A 27,385-nucleotide genomic window follows, 5' to 3' on the forward strand; every position below is an offset into this window, starting at 1 on the left:
AAGAAATACAAACAATTATAAGAACATATTATGAGCAACTATATGTCTCCAAATTAGACAATCTGGAAGAAATGGATGCATTCCTAGAGAAGTATAAACTACCAAAACCGAACCAGGAAGAAATAGAAAACCCGAACAGACCCATAACCAGTAAGGAAATTGAAGCAGTCATCAAAAATCTTCCAACAAACAAGAGCCCAGGGCCAGATGGCTTCCCAGAGGAATTCTACAAAACATTTAAAGAAGAATTAATACCTATTCTTCTGAAACTGTTCCAGAAAATGAAATGAAAGGAGAACTTCCAAACTCATTTTATGAGGCCAGCATTACTTTGATCCCAAAACCAGACAAAGACCCCATCAAAAAGGAGAATTACAGACCAATATCCCTGATTACATGGATGCAAAAATTCGTACCAAAATACTAGCCTATAGGATCCTACGGTATATTAAAAGGATTATTCACCACGACCAAGTGGGATTTATTCCTGGGCTGGAAGTTTGGTTCAACATCCACAAATCAATCAATGTGATACAATACATTAATAAAAGAAAGAACAAGAACCATATGCTCCTCTCAATAGATGCAGAAAAAGCATTTGACAAAGTACAGCACCCTTTCTTGATTAAAACTCTTTAGAGTGTAGGGATAGAGGGTACATACCTCAATATCATAAAAGCCATCTATGAAAAACCCACAGCAAATACCATTCTCAATGGGGAAAAACTGAGAGCTTTTCCCCTAAGGTCAGGAATATGGCAGGGATGTCCACTATCACCACTGCTATCCAACATAGTACTACAAGTCCTAGCCTCAGCAATCAGACAACGAAAAGAAAGAAAAGACATCCGAATCAGCAAAGAATTCAAATTCTCACTCTTTTCAGATGATATGATACTTTATGTGGAAAACCCAAAAGACTCTACCCCAAAACTGCTAGAACTCATACAGGAATTCAGTAAAGTGGCAGGATATAAAATCAATGCACAGAAATCAGTGGTATTTCTATACACCAACAACAAGATAGAAGAAAGAGAAATTAAGGAGTCTATCCCATTTACAATTGCACCCAAAACCATAAGATACCTAGGAATAAATCTAACCAAAGAGGCAAAGAATCTGCACTCAGAAAACTATAGAATACTCATGAAAGAAATTGAGGAAGACACAAAGAAATGGAAAAACGTTCCATGCTCATGGATTGGAAGAACAAATATTGTGAAAATGTCTATGCTACCTAGAGTAATCTACACATTTAATGCAATCCCTATCAAAATACCATCAACTTTTTCAAAGAAATGGAACAAATAATCCCAAAATTTTTGTGGAACCAGAGAAGACCCCAAATAGCCAGAGGAATGTTGAAAAAGAAAAGCAAAGCTGGTGGCATCACAATGCTGGACTTCAAGCTCTATTACAAAGCTGTAATTATCAAGACAGTATGGTACTGGCACAAAAACAGACACATAGATCAATGGAACAGAACAGAAAGCCCAGAAATGGACCCTCAACTCTATGGTCAACTAATCTTTGACAAAGCAGGAAAGAATGTCCTATGGAAAAAACACAGTCTCTTCTGGGTGCCTGGGTGGCTCAGTTGGTTGAGCGACTGCCTTCGGCTCAGGTCATGATCCTGGAGTCCCGGGATCGAGTCCCACATCGGGCTGAGTCTGCTTCTCCCTCTGACCCTCCCCCCTCTCATGTGCTCTCTCTCTCTCTCTCTCTCTCTCATTCTCTCTCTCAAATAAATAAATAAAATCTTTTAAAAAAAATAGTCTCTTCAACAATGGTGTTGGGAAAATTGGACAGTCACGTGCAGAAGAATGAAACTGGACCATTTCCATACACCACACACAAAAAATAGATTCAAAATGGATGAAAGACCTAAATGTAAGACAGGAATCCATCAAAATCCTTGAGGAGAACACAGGCAGCAACCTCTTCGACCTCAGCTGCAGCAACTTCTTCCTAGAAACATCGCCAAAGGCAAGGGAAGCAAGGGCAAAAATGAACTATTGCGACTTGATCAAGATAAAAAGCTTCTGCACAGCAAAGGAAACCATCAACAAAACCGAAAGACAACTGACAGAATGGTAGAAGATATTTGCAAATGACATATCAGATAAAGGGCTAGTATCCAAAATCTATAAAGAACTTAACAAACTCAACACCCAAAGAGCAAAGAATCCAATCAAGAAATGGGTAGAAGACATGAACAGACATTTCTGCAAAGAAGACATCCAAATAGCCACCAGACACATGAAAAAGTGTTCAATATCACTTGGCATCAGGGAAATCCAAATCAAAACCTTAATGAGATACCACCTCACACCACTCAGAATAGCTAAAATTAACAAGTCAGGAAAGGACAGATGTTGGTGAGGATGCGGAGAAAGGGGAACCCTCCTATACTGGTGGTGGGAATACAAGCTGGTGCAGCCACTCTGGAAAACAGTATGGAGGTTCCTCAAAAAGTTGAAAATAGAGCTACCCTACGACCCAGCAATTGCACTACTGGATATTTACCCCAAAGATACAAATGTAGTGATCCGAAGGGGTATGTGCAACCCAATGTTTATAGCAGCAATGTCCACAATAGCCAAACTATGGAAAGAGCCAAGATGTCCATCAACAGATGAATGGATAAAGAAGGTGTGGTATATATATACAATGGAATATTATGCAGCCATCAAAAAAGCGAAATCTTGCCTTTTGCAATGACGTGGATGGAACTAGAGGGTATTATGCTAAGCAAAATAAGTCAGTCAGAGAAAGACAAGTATCATATGATCTCACTGATATGAGGAATTTGAGAAACAAGACAGAGGATCATAGGGGAAGGGAGGAAAAAATGAAACAAGATGAAACCAGAGAGGGAGAGAAACTGTAAGAGACTCTTAATCTCAGGAAACAAACTGAGGGTTGCTGGAGTGGTGGGGGGTGGGAGGGATGGGGTGGCTTGAGTGATGGACATTGGGGAGGGTATGTGCTATGGTGAGCGCTGTGAATTGTGCAAGACTGATGAATCACAGACCTGTACCTCTGAAACAAATAATACATTATATGTTAAAAAAAAAAAAAGTAGGAAGGGAAAAACGAAGGGGGAGGTAATCGGAGGGGGAGACGAACCATGAGAGACTATGGACTCTGAGAAACAAAACGAGGATTTTAGAGGGGAGTGGGGGGGGATGGGTTAGCCTGGTGATGGGTATTAAAGAGGGTACGTATTGCATGGAGCACTGGGTGTTATAATGCAAACAATGAATCATGAAACACTACATCTAAAACTAATGATGTATGGTGATTAACATAATGTAATAAAATTTTTTAAAAAAGAAATATTTTAGGGAAAAACTCTGATATAAATTTCAATTTCTTGACTTGTTTTTAAATGATATTAACTTCTTATATAAGTTTTTATTCAAATTTCAGTTAGTTAACACAGTGTAATACTAGTTTCAGGTGTATAATATAGTGATTCAACACTTCCATACAACACCAGGTGCTCATCACAAGTGCCCTCCTTAATCCCCATCACCTGTTTCACCCATCTCCCCCCACACCTCCCCTCTGGTAACCATTAGATTGTCTTCTAGAGTTAAGAGTCTGTTTCTTGGTTTGCCTCTTTCTCTTTTTTCCCCCCTTTGCTCATTTGTTTTGTTTCTTAAATTCCACATATGAGTGAAATCATATGGTATTTGTCTTCCTCTGACTGACTTATTTCACTTAGCATAATACACTCTAGTTCCATCCACGTGGTTATAAATGGCAAGATTTCATTCTTTTTGATGGCTGTGTTAATATTCCATTGTGTGTGTGTGTGTGTGTGTGTGTATACCACATCTTTATCCATTCATTAGTTGATGGACACTTGGGCTGTTTCCATAATTAGGCTATTGTAGATAATGCTGCTATAAACATCAGGGTGCATGTATCCCTCTGAATTAGTATTTTTGGATTCTTTGAGTAAAAACCCAGTAGTGCAATTGTCGGATCGTAGGATAGCTCCATGTTTAACTTTCTGAGGCACCTCCATACTGTTTTCCAGAGTGGGTGTGCCAGTTTACCCTCCCACCAACAGTGTAAGAGGGTTCCCCTTTCTCCGCATCCTCACCAACACCTGTTGTTTCTTGTTAAATGACATTATCTTTTAAAGTAAAAAGAAAAAGGGGCTTTACAATTGGTAGTTTCAATTCACCAAAATAATGCCAACGAGGTAAGCTTACATAAATGAGTTTTCAAATTATTACTGGCCGTAATGCTTAAAAATTAGAAATGCAGATATTATAATCATAGTACATGACCATGGCATTTTGTGTCAGTTTTTGCCCAAGGTTGAGAAGCAGACCGTAGTACTTCCACTTATCACAGTTTCTGGTCTTTGAATCAATTATTTCTACCAAATACCAAGTGTTATGCCAAGCAGCTTTCTGTGCACTTGCCCTGACCAGAGTGGTTTCACGAGTGAAGCCCTTGCTCCACCCAGGGAAACTCCTACAGCAAACCTACCTGTAGACGTACGGGGCCCCATCATTAATACAGCGGGTTCTTTCAATTCACCATAAACATTTTATCTGCTAACTACACACATCATTGCAAGAGCCCATCTTTCCACCAAAATCAAAGAACACCGTTTTGTAAAGGACTCCCTAACTTTCTTCAGTATAGAATTGTCTGCCATTAAAAGTGGTTGAGATACTCAAAAAAGAAAGTCTAAAGGTAATGGTCTTCAAACTAGGGCACACATACTCCAGGGGATACACCAAGACTTTTTAAGAGATATCCAAACACAAGAAGCTTTAAAGAACTCAATTTCCAGATCCTCAATTTGCAAAGGTACTCTTTCCTAAAATTAATGGTCCCAAAGAAAGCCTCTGTGTCCAAAACCACCTTTACTCCACTACCCAAAAGAAAGACACCATCCAGATCTTACTGTGCTACATTGCAAGGGGCAGGGAGTTAAGGCTTCAGGCCAAACCAAAGGGAAATCTTGCTTAATGACTACTGCAAACACCATGGATCTCTAAAAGCTTCCTGTCTTACAAAGATTCCTGTTATAGGTAAAGCCAGGTGTTGGAAACTAATTATGGTAGAGTGGGGAATAATGCAAATTGTTGCCTAACAACTGTGCCTTTTCATTCTCCTAACTATTGTCAAAGGACACAAGGATCTTGAGGGATAAGGCCCAGGAATCCAAAGCAAAAGGAGCAATGGAAAGAAATATTGAATGCTAAAAATGGCTTTTTCATGTAGTTAAGGGTAAGCATTTTTCCAGCTATTCTCAATACTCATATTGAATTCTAGAAATGCCTTTTCTTTTTTAGTTAAGCGTAAGCATTTTTCCCAGCTTTTCACTTCAAAATCATCTCAATAAGGCAAAGCTGTATAGGCTGATACCACTGCATCTTAGAAATGTAACTGGAATATTTTTTAGAATTATCAATTTTCTCAAAATACGTTGGAACAAGCACATGGATAAAACATTTATAGGCTTTTTTTAAAGATTTCATATGCATTATTTTAAAAGGAAGTTAAAATATATTCTATCAGATCACATTATAAAACTTACTCCATTTATAGATAATCCTTACCTATTTCCTCTTCTAAAATGTGTATTATTTTCTATCTCCTCCTAGCACAAAATACATACTGCCAAATTATTTTTAGTAGTATATTCCCTTTTCTATTCTTAAATACATAAGGGAAGTATACCCATGGTATCTAATAAAGATAAGTAAGTCATTTCTGATTTTTACATTCGATTTTATTTAATTTTCCCCAAAAGCCAAACGCCAGAGTTTAACACACACACACACACGCTAATATTTAGAGAAGAAATAACATGTCTTTTATCATATGCCTCTCCTTATAAATATGGTACTATTTTACCTATAAATTACATTGCATTACTATAAATTAAGTATAATGATTTATTGTCTTGCTTACAACTTATTATATTAGAGCTACATAATTTTAATCTTGACTGATTCTATTTCATACAATGCATTCTATAATGTATTTCTCAGTGGTTTTTATAAGGCTTCCTGAAACACATTAACATATTTGAATTGAAAAGACCTTTTCTCCAGGTTCTTTAGCAGGTTTGACAGTAAGGACTACCTTTGCCAATTAGGTTAGGTGTTTTCTGCAGATTTAGTAAGCAAAACCTGCAGCCCCAAGGTTTCTGGGTGTTGTTTTTTTTTTTTTTAACTTTTAAGAAAACAATAAAACCATTTTATCAAAAATTATTGGATTGACAAAGGTATAATGAAATTACCAATATTTTCACCTCCCCAACCCTTTCTAAGTATATCTGGTTAAGCAAGTTGCTTTCAAGTAAAAGAGTAAGGGTTATAATTAGGAATCATTTGGTAAGTCTTGGTAAAGCCTTTTTGTTCTACTTCCCAGAAAGAAAGAAAACAAATGATTCTCACAGCTTGGAAACAAATCTTGCAGGTCAGGTCATTTCTAATCCATTCCTTGCATCAAATTGGAAAGAGGACTTTAATAAATTGTCACTTGACAGACCATTAAAATTATTTTGTTGACAACAATTAATTATTTTTGTGATACATGGCAAATAACTAAGGAGTTCAAAGTTTGAGTGGCATCACTATAACAAACTTCTTCCATTCCCATCTACATATTTGTGTAAACAAAATACTTCAGCACTGAAATCTATAATAAGAAAGAAGAGGAATAAAATCAATGTTAAACCCTATCTCATTCTAGCAATAAACATTCGTCCACAAATCATAAAATCCCACTCCTCTCATTTAAATGTTAGAGAACACTCAACAGGAAAAATCCCAGAGGAAAAAAATCTCAAGGGAATCCAGAGGATAAAAGCAGCTTACCTATAGAGGAACAAGGATAAAAATACAATGGATGTCTCCACAGAAACAATGGGAGCAAGAAGAGAATGGAGTGGAATATTTAGTATTGAGAGAAAAAAACCCCGCCAACCTAGAATTCTGTACCCTGTAAAATTAAACTTCAAAAGAGAAGAAGAAATAAAGACCTCCCCCAACAAACAAAAAATGAAGGAATTTCATTCCAGTAGACCTGCCTTGCAAGAAATGTTTTGAAAATTTCTTCTTTAAAAAAAAAAAAAGTTCTTTAGGGAGAAGGAAAATGATGGGTCAGAAATTAAAATTTACATAAAGAAAGGAGAAGGATTCAAGAATGAATAAGATAAGACAAAACATTTTATTTCTCTTATTCTTAATTCATTTAACAGATGAACAATTTGTTCAAAATAGTAACAGCAACAATATATTCAATTATGAATGAATGACTGCAATGATACAAGGGATGGGAGGGAAGAATAAGAAATATTTTGTTTTGGGGCACCTGGGTGGCTCAGTCGGTTAAGCATCTGCCTTCGGCTCAGGTCATGATCCCAGGGTCCTGGGATCGAGCCCCGCATCAGGCTACCTGCTCCGTGGGAAACCCGTTTCTCCTTCTCCCACTACCCCCTGCTTGTGTTCCCTCTCTCACTGTGTCTCTGTCAAATAAATAAATAAAATCTTTTAAAAAAACTAAAAAAAAGGATATATTTTGTTTTTACAAGGTACTTGTACCAACAGTATAGTGTTGTTTGAAAGTGGACTTGGATTAGTTTAGAATGTATATTATAAACTCTAGGGCAACCACTAAAAAAGTGAAAAAAGAAGTATAATTGATATGCTAAGAAAGGAGAGAAAATGGAATCATATAAAATGCTAAATTAAAACTACAAAACGCAGAAAAAGTGTGGAAGATACAAGTAGGAACAAAACACAAAGGCAGCAAATAGAAAACAGGGAAAAATAAAGGATATATTAAACCAACTATATCAATAATCATTTGGAACACATATGGTCTACATTTATCAATTATAAGACAGAGATTGTGATCAAAAAACAAGACCCAACTGTATATTGTCTACAAAAAGCCCACTTTAAATATGAAAACATATATACAGTAAAAAGGATCAAGAACATGGAAGTAGGCACATTAATTTCAGACAGTGTAGACTCCAGAACAAGGGAAGTTATCAAGAAGCAAGGGGCATTACATAATGATAAAAGGGTCAATACTCCACAAAGATATAGCAATCCTTAATGTGGATGTGCCGAAAAACAGAGTCAAAATATATGAGGCAAAAACTGTTGGAACTGCAAGGAGAAATAGATGAATCCACTATAAGAGTTGGAAGCTTTAACACCCCTCTATCAGAAACAGATAGGCCTAGCAGACAGAAAATGAACAACAACATAGTTTAACTCAACAGCACCATCAATCAGCCAGATATAATTGACATCTACTGACTAGTTCATCCAAACACGGCAGAATATACAGCTTTCTCAAGCTCACATGAAGCATTCACCAAGACAGACAACATTCTGGGCCATAAAACACACCATAACACATTTAAAAGAATAGAAATCATACAATGTCTGTTCTCAGACCACAATGGAATTAAACTAGGAATCAAAAAGAGAAAGGTAGCTGGAAAATCCCAAAATACTTGGAGATTAAGTAACATACTTCTAAATAACACATGGGTAAAAAAAATAAATCTCAACAGAAATATTTACTTTTTTTTAAAGATTTTATTTATTTATTTGACAGAGAGAGACACAGCAAGAGAGGGAACACAAGCAGGGGGAGTAGGAGAGGGAGAAGCAGGTTTCCCACTGAGCAGGGACCTTGATGTGGGGCTTGATCCCAGGACACTGGGATCATGACCTGAGCTGAAGGCAGATGCTTAACGACTGAGCCACCCAGGCACCCCATCAACAGAAATATTTAAATATTTTGAGGTAAATGAAAATGAAAACACAGCTTGTCAAAATGTGTGGAATGCAGGGAAAACAGTTTAGAGGGAGATATGTAGCATTAAATGTATAATTGGGGGAAAAAAACAAAGTCTAAAAAGTCTAAATATCTGAAGTCAATAATCTAAGCTTCCACCTTAGGAAACTAGAAAAAGAAGAGCAAATTAAATCCAGAGGTAAGCAGAAGAAATACTAAAAATCAGAACAGAAACTAATGAAATTGAAAACAGGAATCAATAGAGAAAAGCTGGTTCTTTCAAAAGATCAATAAAATTTATAAGCCTCTAGTTAAGAAAAAAGAGAAAATACTCAAATTATTAAAATAGGATATTCAAGAGGGGACATTATTGCCGATCTCATGAACATTAAAAGAATAATAAAGGAATATTAAGAGCAACTCCATAATTTGGTAACCTACACAAATGGTCAAATTCCTTGAAAGACACAAGCTGTCAAAACTTACACTAGAAAAAATAGACAATCTGAATAGAAATTGAATCAATATCTAATAACCTTCTAAAAGAGAAAACACCAGGCCCAGATGAGTTCACTGGTAAATTCTACCAAACATGTAAGGAATAAACTATACCAATTCTCTACAATCTCTTCCTGAAGACAGAGCAGAAGGAATACCTCCTAACTCATTCTATGAGGCCAGCATTTCCCTAATACCAAAATCAAAAGAAGACATTGTAAGGAAAAAAAAACTCAGACCAAGTTGTCTCATGAAAATGGATGCAAAACTGTTCAACAAGATATTAATACCTCAGATCCATCAATATATAAAAAGAATTATATACCATGACCAAGTGGGATTTATCTCAGGTATGCAAGGCTGGTTCAACATTTGAAACTCAATTAATGTAATCCATCACATCACCAAGCTAAAGAGGAAAACCACAAGATCTTATCAATAGATGCAGAAAAGGCATTTGATAAAATCCAATACTCCTTCATGATAAATACTCTCAGAAAACGGAATAGAGAGGAACTTCCTCAACTTGATAAACACTATCTACAAAAAATCTACAGCTGACATCACACTTAATGGAGAGAAAGTTTAAGTTTTCCCGCTAATATCAGGAACAAGGCAATGACATCCCCTCTTACCACTGCTTTTCAACATTGTACTGGAAGTCCTAGCTAGTACAGTAAGCCAAGAAAAGGAAATAAAAAGGATACAGACTGGGAAGGAAGAAATAGAACCATTTTTGCTCACAGATGACATGACGACCTATGTAGAAAATGTGAAAGAATTTACAAAAAAAATTCCCTAGAACTAATAAGCAACTACAGCAAGGTTGCAGGATACAAGTTTGATATATAAAAGTCAATTACCTTCCTACATACAAGCAATGAATGAATTTTGAAATTAAGAATGTATTACTGTTTACATTAGCCCCTCCCTTCCCCAAAATGAAGTACTTAGGTATAAATCTAACAAAATATGTGCAAGATCTATATGAAGAACCTACAAAACTCTGATGAAAGGTATCAAAGAACAAAATAAATGGAGAAATATTCTATGTTCATGAATAGGAAGACTCAGTATTGTCAAGATGTCAATGGATCTACAGATTCAATGCAATCCCAATCAAAATAACAGCAACTTACTTTGTGGCGACAACTTGACAAATTGATTCTAAAGTTTATATGGAGAGGCAAAAGACCCAGAACAGCCACATCAATACCGGGGAAGTAGAACACAATTTGAAGGCTCACACTAACCAACTTCAGTACTTACTATAAAGCTAAAGTAATCAAGAAGGTATAGAACTGGTGAGAGAATGAACAAACAGATCAATGGAACAGAAAAGAGAGCCTAGAAATAGACCCACATAAACACAGTCAAAGGAGCAAAGGCAAAACAATACAGCAGAAATCATGTATTCAACAAATGATGTTAAAAAACCGGACATCCACATGCAAAAAAAATACTCTAGACACAAATCTTACACTACTCACAAAAATTAACTCAAAAGAGATCACAGATTTAAATGTAAAACACAGAAGTCTAAAACTCCTGGCAGAAAACCTAGATGACCTTGGGTACGGCAGTGATTTTTAGATACAACACAAAAGACACGGACCATCGAAGACACAAGTACTAAACTGGACTTAGTTAAAATTAGGAACTGTGGCCCTGTGAAAGACTGGAATGACATTCCCACAGACTGGGAAAAAATAATTGAAAAAGATATAAGAGATAAAGGACTGTTACCCAAACTATACAAGGAACACTTAAAACCCAACGATAAGAAAATGAACAACCAGATTTAAAAATTGACAAAAGATCTAACACACACCTCACCGAAGAAGATATACAGATGGCAGGTAAGCATATGAAAAGATGTTCAATATCTTATGTCACCAGGGAATTGAAAACTAAGACAATGAAATACCCCTATAGACCTATTAAAATGGCCACAATGCAAAACGCTGACAGCACCGAATGCTGGTGAGGGTACGGAGCAACGGTAACTCTCACGCACTGCTGCAGGAAATGCAAGGTGGGGCAGCCACTTTGGAACAGTTTGGCAGTTTCGTACAAAGCTTAACATACTCTTTTCTTAAAGATTTTGTTTGTTTATTTTAGAGAAAGAGAGAGAGTGTGCACACGTGCAAGTGGGAGGGAGAGGGGGAGAGCCTCAAGCAGACCCTGCACTGATCACGGAGCCCAACTTGGGGCTCCATCCCACGACCCTGGGATCATGACCTGAGCTGAAACCAAGAGTCAGACGCTCAACCAACTGAACCACCCAGGAGCCCCAAAACTTAACATACAATCCAGCAATCATGCTCCTTGGTTGGTATTTACCCAAAGGAGTTGAAAACGTCTGTCCACATAAAACCTTGCATACGGATGTTTATAGCAGCTTTACTCATAATTGCCAAAACCTGGGAGCAACCCAGGTGTCCTTCAGGAAGTAAATGGACGAACTGTGGTACATTCAGACAATGGGGTATTATTTTATTATTCAGCACTAACAAGTGAACTAGCAAGCCGTGAAGAGACATGGAGGAACCTTAAATATGTATCACTGAGTGAAAAAAGCCAATCTGAAAAAGGTACCTACTGTAAAATTCCAATTATATAACATTCTGGGAAAAAACTATAGAGATGGTAAGAAGATAAGTGGTTGCCATGGGCCGGGAGGAGAGATGGATGAATAGGCAGAGCACAGAGAATTTTTAAGGCAGTGAAACTAATTTTGTATAACATGACAATAGTGGATACATGTCGTTATGCATTTGCCAAAACCCATAGCATGTGCCACACTAAGAGAAAAGTCTAACATCAGCTGTGGACTCTGGGTGATAATGATGTGTCGGTGTAGGTTACATTGGACTGTAACCAATGTATCAGTCTGGTCTGGGATGTTGATGACGAGGGAGGCTATGCATATTTGGGCATATGGGAATTCTCTGTATTTTCTGCTCAATTTTGCTGTGAACATAAAACTTTCCTAAAAAAATGTTTAATGAGGGGACGCCTGGGTGGCTCAGTTCGTTAAGCGTCTGCCTTCAGCTCAGGTCATGTTCCAGGGTCCTGGGATCGAGCCCTATATCGGGCTCCTTGCTCAGTGGTGAGTCTGCTTCTCCCTCTCCCACTCCCCCTGCTTGTGCGCTCTCTGTCTCTCTCTCTGTCTCACTCTGTCTCTCTCTCTGACAGATAAATAAATAAAATCTTTAAAAAAAATTTGTTGAGGTTTGAAAATGTCAATACTTACAATATTAAAGAAATTATGTCTTTCCCAACTATTTAAACTTAGAATAGAAGGGGCACCTGGGTGGCTCAGTCGGTTAAGCATCTGCCTTAGGCTCGGGTCACGATCCCAGGGTCTTGGGATCAAGCCCCGCATCGGGCTCCCTGCTCCGGGGGGGGCCTGCTTCTCCCTCTCCTCCCCGCTTGTGCTCTCTCTCACAAACTCTGTCTCTCTCTCTCCCAAATAAATAAATAAAATCTTTAAAAAATAAAAAAAAATAAATTTAGAAAATTTTAGATGTCAACTTAAAAAAACTGCAAAAAGATATTTCGTTTTTCAAAATTCTTTTAGGGATGTGGGGAACAAAGTTTGAAGACTCCTAGTCTAAGACAATGGTTATCAGCAGGGGCCTCATCATCCCCTAGGAAGCATTTCAGGAAATTGGTGGGGCATCTTTAGTTGCCACGACGATTGGAGGCAGCTGCTGGCATTTAGTGGGAAAGGTGCCAGTGATGCTAAACATCTTGCAAGGTGTGGGGCAGCTTCGTAGGAGATTTTTGACACAACACGCAGGATTTCTGAATGACCCTGCACTGTTTTAAATCATTTGAGTCTAGAAACTAACTTTGTTTTTCTTCTCATCACAAAGCATTTCTGGAATAGCTGGGATAGATGCTGCATTTTAGAGGAAGGCAACTCTACACAGCTCAAAGGAAGACTGTACTTGTCCACAGTTCTATCCAAACGTGTTTGCTACAGCGATGCCCCTCACGGTAAGCGAGCTCTGATACCATGCCCCTCGTATCACCCTTAACGTGATCACCCACAGCTATGGCTAGTGTTCCCACTAAGCGTGACCCACATCAAACCACCTCCCAGCCTGGGTCACCAAAACACTGCAGAGGTCTCCCCAGGGCCTCAGCAGCTCAGGACCACACTCCAGGTGGTAGTGCTCCTTCCAGAAATGGTTTTCCACTCGAGATAAACAGAAATGAACAACAGATGGGTTCTCTGCCTGCCTTGGGTGCCCTCTGCGTGACTTGCCCAGTACTTATTGCCTTTTATCATCTCTTCCTTCTGGAAAGAACTCCATTCAATAACCACGTGGTCACCATCCTCAGTAAAATCTGTAGAAAGGTGCCTCTCAAATATTCAAAACATAGTCTTAAACTTGCAGAAGGTAACAAAATACTTTAAAAACAGAGACATGGGGGCGCCTGGGTGGCTCAGTCGTTAAGCGTCTGCCTTCGGCTCAGGTCATGATCCCAGGGTCCTGGGATCGAGCCCCGCATCGGGCTCCCTGCTCCGCGGGAAGCCTGCTTCTCCCTCTCCCACTCCCCCTGCTTGTGTTCCCGCTCTCGCTGTGTCTCTCTGTCAAATAAATAAAATCTTAAAAAAAACAAAAACAAAAACACAGAGACATGGTCTCTTAACAGCACCTTTTTCCTCACAGTAGGGGTTTCAGGGTTGACAGTGCCTAGTTCAGCTAATGGCACAAAAACTGATCACCATGAAAGGATATGGTGCTTCCAGAAGCTACAGAGGAGAGATGCAGGTGTCGCGAGGCAGGCACTATCCCCTTTACCCAAACTGAAATGGGTTGTAGGCCTTCTGGAGGAGGAAAATTTCCATCCACATCCAACCACCCTTCTTCCACAGGCTTATGAAGTAAGCCATTTCCTTCACTGTGAACCAAAATTACGCAGGTATCTAAATCTCCATTTCTTTAACACACAGTACATAAGCCCCGTTAACTAGGTTATCGTCAGCCAGGACAGTTAGCGCAGCAGCATCTGAAGTGCTGTGGGCCACACAAAGCAAACAGACAGTGACCTTGTTTACCCTTAATCATCCTTAAGCCCCTCAGCTCTCTGGATTTGAAATCAAAATAACATTGCTTTTCTCCTAACCTTCCAGAAAATTTTAGAAACGGAAATTTGATCATGCCTTGCTCACAAGAAGAAAGGCATTAATGGGAAACATGAAGCGGTTGCACTTGGTATTATTTGTCTGTCTCTCTCGGGGACTCGGTGGTGTCTAACCCCATGAGGTGGTTTCCCCTATGGCTTTTTAAATGTCACGTTAAATTTCAGACAGCCAACAAGTGAGCCAGTATCGGTTGAAGTGGGAGTGATAACCATGTGAGATTTTAATAATGGAACTCTGAAAGGGATCCTTTTCAGGAGGCACATTATAAAGGAATTTTCTAGACAAAGAGAAAATGCAATTCTTACCTCCAACCAACAAGTAGCTGTTGGGAAACAGTGTTTTTGCTTGCATCAGTGCCCTTGCATGACCAGAATGGAAGAGGTCAAATATTCCATCCGCGTAGACTCTGACAGGCCTGTCAACTGTGGAAGAAACAAAGTGTCATCAACACAACCGCAGAAGGAGGCAGCCCTGTGACCTGATGCTTCTGTCATCAGGACACCAGTGTGAGGAGGTTTACCTGGATAAAGCACCATGTCTGGGTACCACCAGTCTCTTATTAGGGCACACAGGGACTTTTACAAAGAGGCTCTTCGGAGGCTAGCAAAGTGGAGTAAAAACAGAGAACTAAGAGCGCAAGGGCGACCCAGACACACATTTTAAAGCAACAGGAGAGACAAACACAGGGCGGCCCGGAGTTCTCTGAACCCAGAGCCGAGTGCGGGGCGTCTGAGCCGGCAGATTCAGACAGCCCAGGCGTCAGCAAAGGGTTGGCAGAGTCAGCCCAGCGGGGCTATCGAGGCAGGAGTAACCGAGGCGCTTAATGAAGAGGGAAAACGACCTCATTCTTGGCTCGGGCACCTGGACGAAGGCCCCGAGGCCCGCTCCCCAAGGCAGCGGCGTGCGGGGAAGTGCTCCCGCAGCTCCGAGAGACAGGCGCGCGCCTTTCCTCCCACCTCCAGGCCCCACAGGAAGCCCAGAAGCAGCCGGGGCGGTACGTGCACCACAGGAACGGGCGGAGGCTGCCACCCTGGGCTTACTTCCCTCCCGCGCCACTGCGCGAAGCTCACTCCCTGACCTCTTTGGCGTCGTAAGAGATGGGGGGGGGGGGGGAGGACACGTGCCCCAAAGACAGAAGAGTCAGGCGACATGTGGGGGTGGCCCTCAGTGTTGCAGGCCAGCGACCAACACTACAGTCCCCCTGAGGGACAAAGGTCAAGAGAGAAGAGGCCTCACGAGACATTCTCACGGGGCCATATGGTGCTCTGGGAAGTGCCATTCCGTGACACAGAGGGATACGTTCGCCACGGCCCCCTGGAGGCAGGAGACGGCACTAGAAACTACAGGATGACACTTTGCTCAGACAGCCCAAAGAGCCACCTCCTCCAACAACACGGAGACATTGGGGGTAGAGGGGTTGGGTGCCAACTTTTACACCATTCTGGACTATCCACGAAGGAACCAGAAAGTGAAACTATGGCAAACTAAAAGCTAAATACGGCAAACTGAACATATATGCATTTATTTCCACTTCTTCCCAAATACTACAACAATTACAGGTAAAAAATTAAAAAGGTATATCCCCCCCCCAAAAAAAATTAATGAAAAGGTATAATCCCCCAGGGCAGAGGAAACAAGAACGGCAATGACAGTGGATGAGAGATGTGCACAACATTTTGGAAAATTAAGATCGTCAAATGGTGAGTGTCTATAGGAAACAAGAATTGGGGTGAGGGCAGGTAGGGAAAGGGATTGTTGAGTCACTGGGTTTTTTTTTTTTTAATAAGCCTAAGAGTCCTATTGACTTTTTCCAGTACATGCATGTATTATAATGATGTTATAAAAATAAATTTAAAAAAGAAATCAATGCAAACTTCTGGTGAATGATTTTTAAGACAGATTTAAAATTGTGATTACTTCTTGATATAGTATAACCTCATTAATTTGGAATATAAATTAAAAGGAATGTTACATTAATAGATTCAGATGGTACAATGTTTCTAATAAATTAAATTTCTCTAATAAAAAAGAACTCAAGAGACTTTATGTCAGATAGGGAATTGCAGTTATTCCCAATTATACACCATTCTGAACAAACAGAATTGCCTTCAGAGGATTATACTGGATTCTAAATAAGGCATGGTAAATAGAAAATGCTTTGAAATAACAAACTGTCTAATGAGGGATCCTCGGTTTCAATGCTCTTATTCAATTTGAATTCAATTGAGGAAAATTTTTTTAAGATATAAATCCCAGGGGAAAGCAGATGGCAGTTTTGTATCTTTCTGTTATTGATTCAGAGGTGATCAAGATAAATGAATTCAGGAAGCAGGGAGGAAAGAAAAGTAAAGAAAGATGACTTAATTACCAAGAAAAAGACCATTTAGTAAATCTTTGAAGAGTATTTGTGGAGTTGATTTTGCAATAAGCTCACTTTTTAAAATTGTAGTGTGTCAGCAATTTCCAGACTGGGAAATGGGACCAAAAAAAAAAACAACACCCCAAACTAAAAACCAATCTTAACAAATGAGTGCTTCAAGAAAAAAAAAAGACAAAGAAAGATGGAATGGAAGTGGGTCTGCAGATGAGAGATTTAAAAGACTTATTCAAGGGGCGCCTGGGTGGCTCAGTCCTTAAGCGGCTCAGGTCTTGATCCCAGGGTCCTGGGATCGAGCCCCGCATCAGGCTCCCTGCTCCGCGGGAAGCCTGCTTCTCCCTCTCCCACTCCCCCTGCTTGTGTTCCCTCTCTGTCAAATAAATAAACAAAATCTTTAGATTTTTTTTTTTTGAGAGAGAGAATGAGAGAGAGTACATGAGAGGGGGGAGGGTCAGAGGGAGAAGCAGACTCCCTGCCGAGCAGGGAGCCCGATGAGGGACTTGATCCAGGGACTCCAGGATCATGACCTGAGCCGAAGGCAGTCGCTTAACCAACTGAGCCACCCAGGCGCCCTAAACAAAATCTTTAAATAAATAACTGAAGACTTATCAACATATTGAATGTATAGATATTATTTGGATTTGGGTTCAAACTATCAGTGAATGAGGACATAAGATAATCGGAAATTGGAACACTGGATATTTGGTGATATTAAAGAATTACTGTTAATTTTTAGGTGAAAAAATGGTACAATGGTTATGTTTTTAAAAACTGTTTTTTTAAGACATTTATACAGAAATATTTATGGATGGAATGATAGGAAGCCCAGGGCTTTGTTTCAAATAATTCAAGAGCGGGCAGTGGATGGGGGCGTGCATGGGCTAAGACTGGCATGGGGTGGTGGTTGATAGCTATAGGTGACAGACACATGAAGGTTCATTATATTGTTCTACCTTTGTGTATGTATGAAATTCTCTACAATAAAGTTTTTAAGAGTGTGGCTTTTTTTTAGTTTGTATGTTTATTTCTTTTATTCTTTTGTTTCAGATTTTTCCGGACATCTTTTTAAGCATTTGGGCATTCTCCAGAGCATCTATGTTGGGAACCACTGGCTGGTGAAGCTGGAGGTCTGGCAATGATCCCGAGTGGGAACCCAACTACATCATGGCCATGGTGGAGAGACCTTAAGGGTCCTCCCAGGGATCCCTGCCACCTGGTGTTCACGCCTTGGTGCCAACTCCTTCCTTTGAAATGTGAGTGGGGTGGGCACCTGGGTGGCTCAGTTGGTTAAGCAACTGCCTTCGGCTCGGGTCATGATCCCAGGGTCCTGGGATGGAACCCCGCATCCGGCTCCCTGCTTAGCAGGGAGCCTGCTTCTTCCTCTCCCTCCCCCTGCCACTCCCCCTGCTTGTACTCGCTCTCATTGTCAAATAAATAAAATCTTTAAAAAAAATGAAATGCGAGTGGGACCTGTGACTTGTTTCTAACCAGCTGAGTATGGCAAAGAGGATGGATGGCACTCCCATGATTACGTTCCACTATGTAAGATTCCATATTGCTAGCAGACTCACTCTTTCTCTCTCGGTGGCTTTGAAGGAAGCTATCGTGTTGTGATAGGGCCACATGGCAAGGAACTACAGGTATCTCCTAGAGGCTGACAGTGGCCTCTGGCTGACAACCAGCAAAAAGCTAGATCTTTGGTCTTAGAGCTGCAAGGAAACAACCTGTGTGAGCTTGGAAACAGGTCTCTCACCATCAAGCCTCCAGGTGAGAGAGGAGTCCTGGGTGACACCTTAAACGCAACCTTGCAGGATCCTGAGCAGAGGACTCCGCTTAGCCAGGCTCCCAGCCCACATAAATTATGACGTAATAAATCTGCATTGTTTTAAGCCACTAATTCTGCAGCAGTATGTTATGCAGCATAGAAAATGAATACAATGGCATTATAAATTTTCTGCCCACAATTATAAATTCTCAGAAGTATTTCAAATAAATTGCTGTTTATCCTGAATGGACAGAGTGAGGTCTATCAGATAAATGTGATGTTCTGGTAAAATGCCTATATGTATAGCACATGTCGATTGCTATGTTCCAAATAATTTCCATATAATGAAATACACATAACACCAAAATGATGCTGAATATTTGCTTAAGAATCATGGATACAGGGGCGCCTGGGTGGCTCAGTCGTTAAGCGTCTGCCTTCGGCTCAGGTCATGATCCCAGGGTCCTGGGATCGAGCCCCGCATCGGGCTCCCTGCTCCTCGGGAAGCCTGCTTCTCCCTCCCCCACTCCCTCTGCTTGTGTTCCCTCTGTCGCTGTGTCTCTCTGTCAAATAAATAAATAAAATCTTTAAAAAAAAAAAAAAAAGAATCATGGATACAAGGGTGCCTGGGTGGCTCAGTCGTTAGGCGTCTGCCTTCGGTTCAGGTCATGATCCTGGGGTCCTGGGATCGAGCCCCACATCAGGCTCCCCACTCAGCGAGAAGCCTCCTTCTCCCTCTCCCACTCCCCCTGCTTGTGTTCCCTCTCTCGCTGTGTCTCTCTCTGTCAAAAAAATAAATAAAATCTTAAAAAAAAAAAAAAAAGACTCATGGATACAAATAATGACCATGGTATAGTATTATGGGGAAATCTGACTTTTTTTTTTTTTTTTAACTTCCTGGATCTTACACTCCAAATTTTTCTAAGTTATTCAGCACTTATAAACAAATGAAATGGTGAGGGAGCTATGCTTGCCTCACATCTCACACCATATATGAAAATTAACTCAAAATGTATCATAGATCTAAATGTATGGACTAAAGTTGTGAAACTTCTAGAAGAAATGGGGAGAGAATCTTAGTGACTGTGGGTTTGGCAAAAATGTCTTGAATAGGGGGCACCTGGGTGGCTCAGTCTGTTAAGCCTCTGACTTCGGTTCGGGTCATAACCTCAGGGTCCTGGGATCGAGCCCCTTGTCATGTCAGGCTCCCTGCTCAGCGGGGAGTCTGCTTCTCCCTCTCCCTCTGCTCTTCCCGCCCCCCACTCATGCTCACTCTCTAGCTCTCTCTCTCTCTCTCAAATAAATCTTTTAAAAAATTTCTTGAATAGGCCCCAAAAGGACACATTATAAAGCCAAAAAATAATAAAAATAAATTGGACCTTACTTCAAACTCACATCTTCAAAAGACATTTTTACAAAAATACAAAGGCAAGTCAGACGGGGAGAAAATATTTGCAAAATATATATCTGATCTAAGCCTTGTATCTAGAATACAAAAGAACTGTCAAAAATCAATACCTCATTTTAAAAAAGGGCAAGAAATTTGAACAGACACTTCACCAAAGAAAATAAATATATGAATGGCAAATAAGCTCATGAAAAGATCTTTAATATCATTAGTTATCAGGGAAATAGAAATTAAAGCTAGAATAATAGACTACTTCATACCCTTAGAACAGCTAAGAATTTAAAAATATATTGACCCTACCAATTCTTGGCGAGGGTAGAGAGCAACTGGAACTCTCGAACAATGCCAGTGGGAATGTAAAATGGTACAATCACACTGCAAAGCAGTTGGGCAGTTAGAAAAAGTTGAACATCCACCTACTATATGGCCAGACAGAAGGCAATCACCAACTGCATTATACCTGAACTCACATTTTTGTGAGTTGCGTTATGGCTTTTCTTGGTATTCCTTCAGACTCAGGCAACAACAAATGGGTGACTATTCATTTTTGATTATGGCTTTTAACCTACATTTAAACAGTGCTTTAAAAGTCCATATGATTTACCAAGCACCTATCTTTCACTCAATCTTTGCATCAATTCTAATGTGTGTGGGAGAGAATGGACTTACTATCCTTATTTCATAGAGGGGCAATGGAAGCTCAGCCTAGTTAAGCAGCTTACCCAATATCGTACGACGAAGCTGTGACGAAATGTGAGTACGAGCCAAACTTCACTGCCCTTTCTTCTAACTCATGGTGCCTTCTAGAAAACTACATTCCAATATGAATTCTTTTTAAAAAGAGCGGGATTAGTACTAAACACCCACTAATTACAGTCACTAGTATTGTTTTTGTGTACAATTGATGTACAAAAATGGTGGCACAAAAATTAGCCTTTGAAAATCTAATCGTTACATATTTTATCAAGTTTACAATAGCTTTATATAAACTTGATAATTTCCTTCTACTTATAGCCAGCTTTTACTGATAGTGATTGGTGTTAACTTTTTAAATACTTAAATTGAAATTTTAAAAAAGTATATTTAGGGGCGCCTGGGTGGCACAGTTGGTTAAGCATCTGACTCTTGGTTTCGGCTCAGGTCCTGATCTCAGGGTTGTGGTGTGGGATCGAGCCCCGTGTCAGGCTCCGCGCTCAGTGCCAAGTGTGCTTGGATTCTTTCTCCCTCTGCCCCTCCTGCTCGTGCTCTCTCGCTTGCTCTCTCTAAAATAAATCTTTTCAAAAAAGGGTATATTTAAGGAAAATTAGAGTACAGGTGCACACAAACAAGGCAAAATTCATTGAGGTAGTTCTTGAAAAAATGAATTTGGCAAACTCTACGCACCGTGGAAATGGAACAACACAAATCCCCCTTTGAGAAAGAAAACAGGCAATTAGAACTGAATTTCCTTTTAAGATAAAAGGCAGCTGTGATGAAAAGGGACCTATGAAACAATCACTTGGACTTCTCCTTTATCTGAAGACAGAGGAGTGATTCTCGGTCTCTGATAGATATGAAACCTTGCAGGTTCATAGTTCCACAGCTGGACTAATTGAGCTCAGACCAAAGGTGCCAATTCCAATTGTTCTACTGTGTTCCTTCTCTTGTGGCTCAGAGAACATACAGGAGCTAAGAGCGATGAGCAGAGTTTGTCATTACCTCTTTTAGAATTTATATGCCAGCCCCTCTTTGGGCAGACTGACAATTGTGCAACATATTGTAGGCAATTGTACTAAGTCATAAAATAGGGCCAGTGAAGGAGATAAAGACTTCACTTATAACTATAATCTTGAAGTACATTATAAACCCCAAATGTGGGTCTGTTTGTCTTTTTGATGGAATGCTCAAGACAGCACCACAAAAAGGTAATTGCTTAGTAGTCTTGAAAATTACCAAACGTTCCAAAAAAGCAATGATGTTTTTCTTGTTTTCTACTAACAGCACAATGCCCCAACAATTATATTTGGATAATCTCCCTGTCATTCCCTCCAACCATTACCAACAGTTACTCTTCGTCAGGGGTTCTGGCAGTGAGGTCCCAGGACAGGCAGCATCAGCAGGGAACTCGTTAAGGGATGCACCATCCCCAGCCCCAGCCCCACCCCCACCCCAGATCTGCTCCATCACGCACCTGGCAGGTGATGGCTACTTGAACAAGGCAGAGGATTCGAAGCAGCAAAGAGGACCACTACTGTAATAAAACAATGGTTATCAGAGTGTGGTCTAAGACTATCACGTGCCTTCTACTAATCAAAGAACTGACATCTTGTCACATTTTAATATGGACAAGATGGCTGAGCTTCCATGCCATTCCATTTAATAAGTCCCTTATTTAGACATTCTAAACAAAGGAGTTTCTAACAAAAATGGGGCCCTCCCCCCCTCTGCCAGCCAGGTGCCCATCAACATCACAAACTCTCTTGGATAACTTCCCAGGGCCATCACCTGAGACAACAGGCGACTTTCTCTTCTAGTGCGAAGAGTTCACCTGTGCTTCTCTCACTCCTGCAGAGACCCATGTTCCACAGAGCCCACGACACAGCTGTTTCAAAACGTACCACCATCTTATTCTAACTTGGTTCTTGGCGTTTAAACCGCTTGGTGGTCAGACAACATACCAGTGCCCAATCTAACCCCATCAGCTTGACGCCAGCTCAGAGCATCACACCCAACTCTCTGATTTTATTCCAGAGGGCAAGCTCCTCCTCTTGTCCCAAACTTCCATTCATTCACTCAGTCACTCACGAAGTATTTACTGAGCACACAGGATTTGACAAGAAGGTCTCTAGGTGCTGGTGAAACAGCAGTGAGCGAGGCAGACACCCCTGCCGCTGGAAGATCACAGCCACTGTCTGTCTGTCTTGTCTGTCTCGTTCACCTGCCACCCTCCAGTTCAAAGCCTGTGTTCTCACTGAGCTCCGCGGTCAGCTATGGCCCGTGCAGAGATTTGAGGTAAAAGGGACTTGGGGGCAAATCCTAGCTCCACCCAGTCAGCTAGGACATTTGACAAGTTACTTTTCCATTCTCCAAGTCCTCAAGAAAGGACACAAGATTACCCATCTCACAGTTTTTGCTGTCAGATGGGTAAGAGACCAGACGCAAAGACCAAACGAGATAGAGTACAGCCCGCAGCACGTAGCAGATGTACGGGAAGTTCTACCTCCCTTTCCCAGGCAAAGTAGGGGCCTCTTCTTCGGTGGCCTGAAGCTCAGTCTTTCACTTTAAGTTAAATTAGTTCTTTCATAATCACCTGGAATTCCATTGTGGCTTTTGGATTTATTGCTGGGGTCAACATTTCTCAGTGTATGGTCTGTAAACCACCAAGTTCACAATCACCTGGCTATTAGTTCAAAACACAGATGCTTGGGCCCCATCCCAGATTCAGGGGTAAGGGAGAGAGAGCAGGAAATCTGCTTTTCTTTTTTTTAAAAGATGTTTTATTTATTTATTTGAGAGAGCAAGTGAGCGAGCATCAGTGGGGCGGGGGGCGTGGGCAGAGGGAGAGAGAGAGGGAGAAGCAGATGCCCCGCCGAGCAGGGAGCCCGACACGGGGCCCGATCCCAGGACGCTGGGATCATGACCTGAGCCGAAGGCAGATGCTTGACCGACTGAGCCACCCAGGCGCCCCAGGATATCTGCTTCTTTAACAAGGCACCAGGTGATTTGTTGCACACTTAAGTGTGGGAACGACCGGTTTAGCGGCTAAGAGCTACTTCCCCAAGCCTCTTCTTGCCTTTCTCAAAGCTGATTATTAACTTTGCCCGCCCTCGCTTCCTCACCTCACTCCCTTGAAGATATTCTTCAAAAGGAAACAGAGAGTCATGATCGAGAGCCCAAGCGTGAACAAAATGGCTTTGATGTCAAACCCCAGGTTGACCACCCACCCGTGGGGCTCAAGTGGGTCCCCTACAGCAGCAGCGCCTGGGGTGCTGAGAGGCAGATGATTAGGCCCCACCCCATTTGGACTGAATCAGAAACTCTGGGGGTGAGGCCCAGCCATCTAATTTGATGAGCCCTCCAGGTGATTCTGATGCACCTCCAGTGTGAGGACCCCTGGCAGCGGCTCACTCACTTACCTTGCGAGATTCATGGCTTCTCGAAAGCCTTCATTCTCTCCTCTGGGAAATAAAGTACTAACCACAGAGTGGTAGAGTGAAAGGACATGGTACATCTAAAGAACTTAGCAATAGTAAGCACTTAATAAATACCTATTACTATTAAGCAAATTGTCCTTTGTCCCACGGATTCTCTTAAGCCAGGGATGTTTGCTTTTTGCCATGGTGAGTGGAAACCAAGTCATGCCATCTTCAGTGTCTCAAAGCTCAGCTGCTCAACTAGTCTTAGTTTTCACTCCAGCCGCATCACCTGGAATGTCCCTCATTGACTCCTACACAGCTATCTCTGTGCCTTCACTCTTCCGCTTCCATTGGCCTGGGACACCCTTCTGTTGACTGCCCACCTAGTCCCAATCTCACTTCTCCCAAAACAAGCAGCTCAGGTTGGCTACAAGGTCTTTCCTGACTGTTCCAGGCCCAATGAATCAACACAGTTATCTGTGTTGCGCGGTTGAACCCCTAAGCACACACATGCATATTATTTGGGGGTTTTATTTCATATTGGGTTGTCTCTTTAATTAGAGGTGTACCTTGGAGATATTGCAGGTTCATTTTCAGACCTCTGCAATAAAGCAAATACCACGATAAAACTAGGTCAAGTGAATTTTTTGGTTTCCCAGTGCATGTAAAAGTTATGTTTAGGGGCACCTGACTGGCTCAATTGGTAGAGCGTGTGACTCTTGATCTCAGGGGTGTAAGTTCAAGTCCCGAGATGGGTGTAGAGATTACTTAAAAAAAAAGTTATGTTTACACTATACTGTAGTATATTAAGCATGCAATAGCATTATATCTAAAAAAACCCTCTATGTATATGCCTTAATTAAAAATAACACCTGATAGTAAAAAATGCTGTCATCTGAGGTTTCAGCAAGTCATAATCACTTATCAGAGATCACCCTAATGAATAGAATAATGAAAAAGTTTGAACTCTTGCAAGAATGACCAAAGTGTGACAGAGACACAAAATGAGCTAATACTGTTGGAAAAATAGCGCCCGCTGACTTGTCCGACACAGGGTTACCACAAACCTTCAATCTGTAAAAACAAACAAACAAACAAAACAAAAAAACCCCGCAGCATCTGTGAAGCACACTCAAGCAAAGTGCAACGAAACGAGGTATGCCCGAGCTCTTGGGATGGTCCTTCTTAAGTCTTTTTCAATCTCTAGGCATCTCTGGTATAAAGGTGTTAATGAATCAACAAACGTCTAGCGTAGAGCCCAGGCTATTTAAGGCACCCTCGGAGAAACGTTTTTGTTTTTGTTTTTGTTTTTGTTTTTGTTTTTAAAGGTTTTATTTATTTATTTGAGAGAGCGAGAACGAGAGAGAGAGCACATGAGAGGGGGGAGGGTCAGAGAGAGGAGCAGACTCCCCGCTGAGCAGGGAGCCTGATGCAGGACCGATCCCGGGACTCCAGGATCATGACCTGAGCCGAAGGCAGTCGCTTAACCAACTCAGCCACCCAGGTGCCGCAGCGGAGAAACGTTTTTAAAAGGCATTAAAAATGATAATAATTATAATAGCCTAGGCTTGTATAAGCCTTCACAGTTTAAAAACTGCTTTGGTGTTTTGAACCAAATCTTGTCACCCCTGAAACCTTGTGAAGCAGGCAGGTATCAATGTTCGTACTGACACAAAAAGAAACAGATTCAGATCGTTCTCCTGACTTGCACAAAGTTGTAGAGCTAGGAGATGGCAGGGCTGGGGCTCCATTTCCTGCTCTATCTTTTACCTGCTTACTTTGGTTGGTCCAGTTTCTCAGTGTAGGTGTTTATCCTTCTTGCACTGTGCTATAAATCTCTAAATTCAACTCTCCGATTGAAAGTGCTCAAGTAATGATGGGCCTACTCTGCTACTTTATTTATTTTTTAAGATTTTATTTATTTATTTATTTGACAGAGAGAGACATAGAGAAGGAACACGAACAGGGGGAGCGGGAGAGGGAGAAGCAGACTCCTCACCGAGCAGGGAGCCCGACGTGGGACTCGATCCCAGAACCCCGGGATCATGACCCGAGCCGAAGGCAGACGCTTAACCGACTGAGCCACCCAGGTGCCCCTCTGCTACTTTAAAGGTCAGGACAGGGCCCACGCAGAGAACAAGAAGTACAGCCTCACCTGGAGTTCCTAAGCGGGCCTGAGCAATGGTCAATTTTTCATGGGGTGCTTGGCACTGGCAGCTGGTTTCATCGGCAAACGGGGCAGGTGCAGTCAGGGTCTAGAAGGGAAAAAGAAAGGGAATATAGTCTGACAAACTTTCCTTTGGCCTATCTTCCCCTGAAGCCTTGTTTCTTTGGTGCAGAAGCAGAATATAGCCACTGAGTCTTTCAGAGAAATATTACACCATTAGAGATAAAAACAGGAACTTTGTCACTGAAACCCTTTTTTTTTTTGACTGATGCTCAGAAATCATGAGAGTGCCGCACTCTCTACTATATGCCAGGTACCAGAGGAGGTACTCTCGATAGGTTCTCTCTTCTTGGTCCTGCAACAGCCTAGGATGGCTACATTCTCCTATCCTTCCATAACATAGGAGAATACCATCTCTATTTCACAGAAAAGGCAACTGAGGCCCCGCAGGATCACAAAATATGCTAAGTCATGCCCTTGGAAAGTCACAGTGCTCGGCTTTGAACATTTCACAACCACCCAGGGCAGACCGCAAAGCTTTAGACTTACCCACAGCCCGGGGTACTCGGCGGGAAGAAATGCCATACTCAGAAGTGTGGCAGACATCACCTTTCACACACACCAGCCTGGCCAATCACAAACTCGGACGTCACTTCAGCGCAAGGGCCAAAGCCATTATCCGTGCCCCGGGAGGACCTAAGGGCCCAGCCTTTCTGGCGGGCTGCAGATAAATGCTCCTGCGGTAGCTCCAACCGCCACGGCCACGGCCACGGCCACGGCCAGCTGGAGGCCCCGCCCCAGGCAGCCTGGGCTGGGGCTCTGGGGAGCGCTGGGAGAGAGATGTAGTCACTTGGAAGCCTGCCCAGGAAGTGGCTCCGCAGCCTTTAGTCAGCCTCTTAAAATGAAAACCTCACTCTCTCCAGAGGAAGACAAAGGGAGCCGTGTTTTTGTAAACAGGGCAAGTGCAGTCCAGGGTTGTCCATGTGTCGTCTCGGAACTCTGGCATTATCGTGGGCATCACTCCATCAGCTCTGGTACTGTGAAAGCTGAAGGTGACTAGTCCCTGTCCACAGTACTCCTAGTGCTGCGTGAATT

General features: G+C 41.5%; 1 protein-coding gene across 1 annotated transcript in view; it reads right to left on the minus strand.

Annotated features, from left to right (window-relative positions):
- Nucleotides 1–27,044, minus strand: part of PCYT1B (phosphate cytidylyltransferase 1, choline, beta) — an 86,676-nt gene extending 59,632 nt beyond the window's left edge. The window contains exons 1-3 of the mRNA XM_035001007.1: nucleotides 26,840–27,044; nucleotides 26,279–26,378; nucleotides 14,764–14,880 (exon numbers count right to left, since the gene is read on the minus strand). Coding sequence (XP_034856898.1) covers nucleotides 14,764–14,880; nucleotides 26,279–26,378; nucleotides 26,840–26,896 — 274 coding nt within the window. The 5' untranslated portion in view covers nucleotides 26,897–27,044. The remainder of the gene's footprint in view (nucleotides 1–14,763; nucleotides 14,881–26,278; nucleotides 26,379–26,839) is intronic.
- Nucleotides 27,045–27,385: the final 341 nt, after the last annotated feature.

The sequence above is a fragment of the Mirounga leonina genome, unplaced genomic scaffold (genome assembly GCF_011800145.1).
Source record: "Mirounga leonina isolate KUSES-001 unplaced genomic scaffold, KU_Mleo_1.0 Mir_101595, whole genome shotgun sequence".
In the NCBI taxonomy this organism is placed as follows: domain Eukaryota; kingdom Metazoa; phylum Chordata; class Mammalia; order Carnivora; family Phocidae; genus Mirounga; species Mirounga leonina.